The 9,295-nt window shown below is 39.1% G+C and overlaps 1 protein-coding gene across 1 annotated transcript in view; it reads left to right on the plus strand.

Annotated features, from left to right (window-relative positions):
• CMC1 (C-X9-C motif containing 1) overlaps positions 1–6,753 on the plus strand; it is a 45,618-nt gene extending 38,865 nt beyond the window's left edge. Inside the window, exons 3-4 of the mRNA XM_074900568.1 lie at positions 3,148–3,238; positions 4,264–6,753. Of these exons, the coding sequence (XP_074756669.1) occupies positions 3,148–3,238; positions 4,264–4,378 (206 nt within the window). The 3' untranslated portion in view covers positions 4,379–6,753. The remainder of the gene's footprint in view (positions 1–3,147; positions 3,239–4,263) is intronic.
• The last annotated feature ends 2,542 nt before the right edge of the window (positions 6,754–9,295 follow it).

A 9,295-nucleotide genomic window follows, 5' to 3' on the forward strand; every position in this document is an offset into this window, starting at 1 on the left:
TGTGACTGCCAAAGGGATTTTAAAGCGCTGAAAGTAAGAGTTGAGAGGGATAGTCAGGTTTTGTGCTCATATGAGGATGCCCGGTATGCTTTAATTGCTCCTTTCTTTCCCTCTGATGTTAATCATCAGTAATGCTAAAGCTAGATAGCTGGAAGCAGTTTTATTACTTTTCAGCGGTCTCTGGCCGTGTACCACAAGCGGGGCCTTCTGAAGCCAGGGAAAGCTTGCAATTGCAGTTCAGGTTTTGTTCACTGGGACATCACGCCTTTAACCAATCAAGACTGGTGAGCTAACAAGTGAGAGGGACCTCCTGTTGTCTTCAGTGGTTTTTTTTACTTCACAGCTTCCAGAAGGAATGATTACTACAGAAAAACCAGCACAGCACTTAAGGAAGTGCCTGTAGAGAGTAGAAATCAAACTGGTCACTAAACAAACCATAAGCTTTCAAAGGCTTCCGATGTTTTTCCCAGAAAAGACAAAGGACATTTTTAGAAATGTGATAATAGGTATGACTTTTCTGAGGTGCGGATGTAGGAACATTCAATGTAAAGAGTCCAGGAATGAACTGAAGAAATGTCAGATTCACTTTTAAAACCAAAAGAAACATTTTGATAACCTAATAACGCATTTCTTGTGTGGTTCTGAGCTTACATTGCTTTGTAAACTTCAGCTGTCCAGAAGTATTCTCAAACTTGTGCATGTGTATTTGGATGATTTTAGGTCTAAAATTAAAACACATACAAAAAGAGATCTTGGAAATTGAGTATGTTGTTAATAGATACCTTTGAGCACAGGTTACGCTGTCTTGCCAACTGGTAATTAAGTGGTTAATTTGAACCTGGTTTTTGCATACTTACAGCTGGTACATTTTTGTGTGGCATATGGTGATGTTACCAGTGTATAACGTTAGGCACTTTAAGTGTTCATCAGTAATATGTTCAGAGTAGGTAAGATGTCAATTCTTTGTAAAGTTTTGCAAAGATATATGTAAGTTCAAGACTGTCATCAACACTTTCAGCAAACACCACTTTTTTTTGTAAATTATTTTATCAAAAGCCTGATTAATATAGCAAGTGGGCAGACAGATTAGCCCCACCGAGGGGTTGCTTGCAGCAGTTGGATCACTTTCTCCTTAAAGTCTGGCCAGTAGTGTCCAGGTTACTAGAAGTTGGATTTTGCTCCACTGAGGTCTGTGATTGCTTAATGCCCATTTCAGTGGGTATTTGCTAGGAGCAAAGGACAGGACTGCTGCTTTTGTAGGCACAAATCTTCTTGTTTATCGAAGTTTTGATGTATTGGCAGTTATCATACACGATCAACAGTTACTTAGTAGGCAAATCTGAAACTTCAGCTATCTGTCTTGAAAACATCCAAGGACAGGTACAGAACTATGCTACAGTTGGTGTGTTCAGCAGTTGTGGCCATATTCTCACACGGTCAGTAGGTACTTGATGTGCCTTTTTGATGCCCAGCATGCCTTCAGAAGGTACATCTAGACAGTAAGCTTAAAGAATGGAAGTGGTACAAAAATTGCTATTTCTGTAGATATTACATACCTGATTGCTGTGTACAAAAAGTAGAAGATTCTGGTGTGAATACATGATGTACAAGGTTTTCGACAAAACAGAATAAGAGCAATGCATTGAGCATATATATACATATGATATTCAATATGCATGTAGTCAATGTATCTAAACATATTTAGTGTACATATACAATGAGTATAGATAATGTGATTTACCCTTTGTAGCATCTTTAAGTTTTGATGTTACTGGATTAGCTGTAAATTTTGCTAAAGATGTGCAAGAATATAACAATTTCTGTATGCCCTGGGTTTGCTGGATATTAAATCACTATCAGGAGAAGCTCAGAAGAGGAGAAATGGATGGGACTCTGGAGGGGGACACAGTAGATTTGACTTTGGTCTTGATCTGGCTACTGGTTGATCTTGGACAATTGGCTTTCTCTCTCTTTTCTACCTGTGAAATGCAAATGATTACTAACTCAGACGCCCAAATAACAAAACAGTTTGAAATATCCTGATAGGAGTAACAGCTAATTCTTACCTAGAGTTGTTATTTAGTGAAACATCTGTACAGGGTGCTGGTAACAATGAGGTATAATATAATTCTAGTTACTCCCAGATGAAAACCACACTCTCAACCATGATTTTGCTGTTCTATTTCAGTATCTCACTGACTTGTTTTTAAGTCTCGAGACCCTTAAGACCCTTGGATACTTTCACTTCACTGGGGAAACAGGTTGGGAAGGGACAGATCATTGTCTCTTCCCCCTTTTATATTCCCTTGTTCTTAAATGCCAGAGATCACAATCCCAAAAATGTAGATGATCATCAGTATTTTTGTGGGCAATGCTCCTTACTAGCCATTTGGACTTTGACGGAACAACATATTTAAGAACAGTTAGAGGCCACTACACAATGCAGAGAAGATACAGAGAAGACAGCAGTCCTTCCTGGAGCACTGTAGCACCACGGAGTACAGCCTGGCACTCCCAGCTGATAAACTGCTGTCTTTCTCCTTGCACTCCCAGGAGAGATTTTTGGAAACGCCAGGAAAGAACCATGATCTCACAGTTTCTTATCTCCTGTCTCAAGATAGCCTTCACAGGAGGCGATTGCCAGTGGCATTTCTTTGAGACAGTAGTTGCTGTCAACATTACTGCCATCTTAATTTGTAGATACAAACATGCTTCAGTAATTTCAAAAGCTTTGATTGTAGAGGAACCATTAACAACCCTGGCTTACCTAATTTTTCATGCTTCCTTTTGTTTAACTGCAATAGTCCTGAGTAGGCTGTAGGAAAAGCAGGCACAAGAATCATGGATTTGCTGCAAGAGCAACTTCAGAAATGTGTTGGTATTAACAACAGCAGTATCGATGTGAACGTGTTACATGGTATGAAGGGAGAATCCCAATTAAAATCTTGTTGCTAAACAAGTGACAAAGACCTTACAATCAGTATGAGACTCCAGGCCAGCTATGGTTATATTAATAATAACAAATCAAATCTGGTCTGTCAGGTTTTTTATATGGAATAGTATACACATAGGAGGATTTTTTTTTTTTTACCAGTTGTAATTTTTCTAACTTTAATTTAGTTTATTTTCTTTTTTTCTCCCCCCCAGCATTTACAAAATGCTGTCAAGAAACTGGTTTGCTTATGGTGGTGAAGTGTCGGCAAGAGAACACAGCACTGAAAGACTGTCTGGTTGGCTAGTAAGTCCCTCATGAGTTTTTGTTTTTTGATGGATGGCTTATACTAATGTAGAAATGAGTAGAAATCTTAAATCTTCTCAAAAGGATTATGCAAGGTTAATGATTTTGATGTATTTTCTAAAAATTGCATCTTTGCTATATTAAAAAACATGCTGGCCAGGGCCCTACCTGACAGGGTTTTATTTACTTCCTATGGCTGTACTCTCCTTGATTTAAGTAGTGACAGATGTAGATGTTCAGCCCAGACAACATGTCACCCTGTATTCACTATGCTGAATTACACATGTGGGGATTGGGGTGAGCAGTAGAAGCACCTTCATACCCTGTTACTGAGAAATGAGAAGTTTGTTTCAATTTTGCTTCTTGAACTGGTTTTTAAGATTTTACTTTGTCCTGAAGGTGTCCTGTCCGCTGTTGTGAACAGCAATTACAGCAGCAGTGGGAAATTGTTAGATATTAGAGAGGTCAACTTGAAACCACAGTGGATTGTGAAATGTCTCTTTTGGAAGTCCTAATTTGTCCCCAGTGCTGTCAGGTTGAGTGTTAGATTCTTGGAATTTCCCAGAATGAGTGTTGGGGATTTTTTGAGTTTGACTGGTTGATGAAGGGGGTTGTTTTGTTTTCTGGTGGTTTGTTTTTTGTTAAACCAGAGATTGAGGTTAAATGCCTTTGATCTACTGACAGTTATTCTCAAGTATTTGGGAACTGATGAAAAAACATGTGCGGCCAAGCAAGAGTTTGGGCTTTCCCTTTTTCTACCTTTCCTCTTCATGGCTTCACTGTAGAAACTTGAAAAGGACTATGCCTTAAGACAGAGCAATATCATGAGCAAAGGCAGACCAACTCAGTATTTAGTTTGCAAAGATAACTTTAATGCTTATGTACTTTATAAAAAAAGGTATTTTATTATGGAAGGCAGGCAAATTTTCTTTGGGTGTCACAGGAAGATCAGTTATGAGTATTATTGATGCAATATCTGTTTCATATTGCAAGATAAAAGACAGTATTATGTATTTGTCTTCTAGCTATTCTGATCCATTATTCTACGAAGAATGCAAAGCAGAATATCTGAAGCAAAGAGAAGAATACAGAGCAACTGGAATTAAGAAAAAAAGACAGACGCTTACTTCAAATGTGTAGTTAAAATGAACTTTTCAAATTTTATATCTGACTTTGATTTGACTTAATTTAAACAGACGTAAATAATCTGTACCCTTCTGTGTGAAATTTAACTGTTACACAAAATGAGATGAATGGAAAATAAAATAATCTCTCACCTTAAAAGTCAATTTTTAAATTTTCTGTAATTAAAGATATAAAGCATGCTGTCACAGTTGGCAAGAGAAGTTACAAAGGTCTGTTCCTCTTTGTGGACTTGAGGTTTTCTTACCAATTTACAAATGGCCTTTTGGAATTTAAAGCTTGTATCTAGTTATCTGTGGCAGGCCACGTAAAAACTTAAGGGCGAATAATTGCAGTTGTATTAACTGATCACAAATTTGGTATATATTAAAAGTAGTCTAATTGTCATCTGAAGCTGAGGGTGTATGGAGATACTCGTGATGCTCTTACTAGAAGAGAAGGGTGGCAAATGCAGAAGGGAAGAGCTTCTTGGGACAACTTGATTTATCTGCTTGATGAAAATGTTGAGTCATATGAGAGCCTGAATAGTACTTGTGCCTATACTGTGACTCATTTTTAAGTCTACATCATTTGAAGATATGGCTGCCCCATGCCCATGTGTGGCCCAGACTGACTGTTTCAACTCTAGAGGAAAAAGTCATTGGATCAAGACCTTTCCCAAGAATGGGAGAAACCATCCTGGAGGCAAAATCATTTGAGAGCAGTATCCTCCCCCACTTTCCTCTGTCAGAATAGGATTGTGTAAGCTTCCACATTTCAGGAGTGAGCAAGTGACCACACTTGCAAAATTATTACAGGTGGAGGTGAGTAAATAACTAAACTAATTGTGTAACATGCAGGTCACTTCTTGAAGAAACCAAGTGTAAGCGAGCCCCTATTGAAGAAGGGGCATGCCAAGGATCTTCTGTATACTGATGCTTGAAGCTGCTTAATTATAGAACTCTCAAATGCATAAATGGCTTTGCTATAGATAGTCTGTAAAACTTTCCATTATGATTTTGGAGTATCTTTTGAAGCATTTTGAAATTAAAAAAATTATTTACAAGGTAAGGCTGCATTTAGAAAACTTACATGGTATCTTGAATGCCCTGATTAAAAAAAAAAAAAAAAAGTAGTAGGATTTTTTACTTTTTCCATCAGAAGATGCAAAATTTTACTTATTTTAGTGCTGTTTCATCACAAAACCAGTACTGCACTAAAGCAATTCAAGTAGGGAATTCAAGTCAGCCTTGGAGACTTTGGTAGTATGTGAACTACCTAAGTTAACATTGCAGATTGTTCCAGTAAAAGAGAATAAAGGGCAAGGACTAATCAGTAATAATGTTGCTTCTGCTGTTAGACGGCAGATTGGCCAGATGACTAGGAAATGCTTGTGAAGGAAAAACTGAAAAGATGCGTAGCATTCTGCCTTGTTAGGCAAACTTAAGTGGCATTTACCTCAAACTAACCACCTTAAAATAGCTTCTGTGGAATAGTTTCCTGCACATGTGCTTGCTTTTGGCTCCTCAGTTCAAGCATTTGGGAAAACAAAAATATTCCAAATCACTTAGTGGAAAATTAATGGTTATCTCTATGTATTTTAAGAAGAGGAAATTTAAGGTAGATGGTGGGAGATTTTTTTTTTTAAGGACAGTGACAATTGTGTTATCCCACTATGAAAATCTGCTACTGTTTTTAGCCTATGGCAAGCAAGCCTGGGTGTAATTGTTGTCAAAAACATTTCCAAAGAGGATTTGGGCTGGAGTGAGCATTCTCTTAAGAGGCAAGTGCTGTGTGGTGCCAGCAGCACGTGCCTGCACCAAGGGCTCATGAGAAGGCTCACTCAGCAGGTTCCCACCACAGCTGCTGAACACAGACAGCAGCAATGGGTTTCTTCTTTTCTGGCTTCACAGAAAGTCTGTTCAACAGGTGAGACGGAACCCCAGTGCTTTGACCAGTACTGCTGGGAAGGGATTAATGTCTGTAGTGGAGCAAAGCCCAGTTGAACCTGCAGGTATTACTCCCCTGCATGTGAAAGATGTAGCAACTCCTTTCTACACTGATGACCAAGCTCTGCTGGCAAGCCTGACACTGCATGTACTGAATTACGCAGTTGGCCATTCATGTCTCTCCACCAACACTTGTGTGTGCAAGGAAGAACTGGGCTATTGCAGCTCCTCTGTTGTTTACCGTGGTGCACGCTTAGACCTGGGCTCTGCCATCAACTTCCTCTGTGATACACCCATGACCTGAATGGGATGTTTCTTAGTTTTGAATTCTCTATTTTCACACATTGCACTTTCTTAATGTCTTACACAATGTCCTGTATTTTAATTGAATTTACATGTTTAAAGTTTAAATAAAAGAATGAGTACTATTAAGTGACAAACTCATACTAGTAAATTGCTTTCGGTTTTGTTTTTCTCAGCTGCAACCTCTCCTGCCTACCCAGGTTAAGAGGAAGCAGCCCTAGATTCTAATCAATATAGGAAAACATCAATAATATTGACAAAGCCTTCAGCTGCACTTCTGCAGTGAACTGGAAGCTTTTTTGCTACATGTTGAATAATTTTTAAAAAGTACATCTATTTTGTCAGAAGTTACTCAGGAATGAGGAGGGGGTGTAGCTCAGGAAGCCTGGCTGTCTTCCCCTCACAGCCCCTCCACCTCCCAGCAAAATACAACATGTTAACTGCCTTGTACTTCCTGGGAGTAGCCAGCTCCAGGTGACTAAGGGAGCCAACAGCAGTGCAGACATGCAATACTTCATATCTCTATTCATTTCACTTTGAAATCGGTTCTGGAGGATTCTTACACATTATTATTCTGCATAGGAGTAGACAATTGGTGGAATTAATCTAGGTGTGTCTCCAGCGTTTGCAAGTTAGCCTGTTAATGCGAAAAAGTTGCGTTAAGTGCAGAGGCAGGGACTAACTCGAGTAAGTCAGCCAAAGTGTGAAGCACAGCAACACCACTGCCCCATCACAGTTAACATTTGTATAAGTGCCTGGTGTTCCCTAACACGTGACCTTAAAAATTAAGGTGACATTATGAAATGCTTACAGTTCCAGTTTTAACACTGTTACAACTAGAAGCTTTCGCAAGGTTGTTCTGCTTTCACAGCAGCCATACAAGGAGCCTGTGCCCTGTGCTTACCTCCTTTAACAGGAACCATGTGCTCAGCCAGTTTAAAATCTTCCACTGTGTGGCACTATTGGTTGACATTGATGGATTAAGGTCTTAAAACTAGAAGACTAATTTGTCACCGAGCACAGTGCAGCAAGGCAGCTGTCAGTTTCCGCAGCACAAGGGCCTATCTCTGCCTCTTCACAGCAGCTGGGAAGAACTTGGCAACCACCCAGGACACCCACATTTTTCACTTGAGACTACACTCTTTGAGTATATTAAAGCTCTCTTCAAACTCCTGAGACAAGCCCCCTACAAATGCAAGATCTAAAAGGAAGGAGGAAATGGGCATCATATACTTAAAAGTTTGCCTTCACAGAGTAAAATGAAAACTCGGAGGAAAGCTGAGCATTACAAACTGCCACTCAGGACTTTGAAAGAGGAGTGGAACTACCAACCATCGCAGTCCAAGACATCACCCAGTGATTAATCTGTAAGACAGAAACCCATTCTGCCTCATATTTACTACAGCCATACTCCTCCTCAAGTAATTCCTGTGTTCTCTGTTTGCTACTCCAAAAATAGTCAAATACAGTTAAAAATGTAAGTGTCCCATCCAGTTAAAAATCAGTAACAGTAAGCATCTGGTTATTTCTTCCATGCTTTTCCCCTAGATCAAACATCCATACTTAACCACCATGTCATCTTACTATTTAATTACTATATCTTGATGTTTGAATCGCTTGTCTCTTCCATCTTAAAATACAATGAAATACATTCTGCTGGATACTTATCTGAGTTCACATCACATTTACTACAGAGAACAGATATATTTTTTTAAATGATTCAACTGCAACTGAATTGAGGGTTTACTTTTAGTGCTCATAAGCACAGCCCGCTGTCCTGTGTTCATGCAATTGCAAGTAGCACACCACTCCCCCTACAGAGGCAAAAGCCTGACCCCTAAAAAACACCCACCAACGCCTCTCCCGCCCCAAAGCCCTTATGTCTTTTTGTATGCAAACTACACAAAGCAACAGGGAAACCTCTGTGACCATGGTTCTTTGCAGGGTCTGTCTGAAGGTCAGAAGAAAACACAGGTGAGTTGGTCAGATACTGCAGCTTTTCAGTCTTCCTTTAGCAGGCCACAGCATCATTAAAAATACAGGTGTCTGAGCACAGGAGTCTCAAGGTCTACTGCAGGTTGGTTTTGAAATAAAATTAAATCTGCTTTACGCCACCAGTGTAGTTCATATTTTACTTACATGGGCCTATGTTAAATTATTTGGAATGAGCATTGTCTTACTGTAACCACCACTGCTCTTGTCTCTTCTGGAAAATTTTGACAGCACATCACAGCTGATTTGGGAGTTTGCTTTCTTCAATATGGCTAGTTCACTTAAGAGGAAAACTCATTAGTTGTAAACCCACAAAACTGGCAGGGAGACAATTATCAGATTTTATAAATATTTAAAATAAAGCAAACAGTGGAAGTTTACATGAGTTATTAGAAGGCTAGTCCAACTCTCCAAATACCTATTCATCAGCTTGTCATACATGTAAATTCTTAACCTCTCCTGCCCCAAAAGCTGTCTGTTAAATGGAATTAGTGCTTTCTTAAGTTGAACCTTGTCAAATCAGTGGCTCAGGTAAAATTTTAAAATGTTCAAAGTTTGCATTCAAGTTAATTTTATTTTGGTGTTATTTAATGTACTTGAGCACTTTGGTCCTTTATGCAATTTTATGGTTTTATATAACTAAACTAATGCATGTGTGTACACAAACCACCAGAGCCCCTTTACTACAGCT

Source organism: Athene noctua, chromosome 2 (genome assembly GCF_965140245.1).
Source record: "Athene noctua chromosome 2, bAthNoc1.hap1.1, whole genome shotgun sequence".
In the NCBI taxonomy this organism is placed as follows: Eukaryota; Metazoa; Chordata; class Aves; order Strigiformes; family Strigidae; genus Athene; species Athene noctua.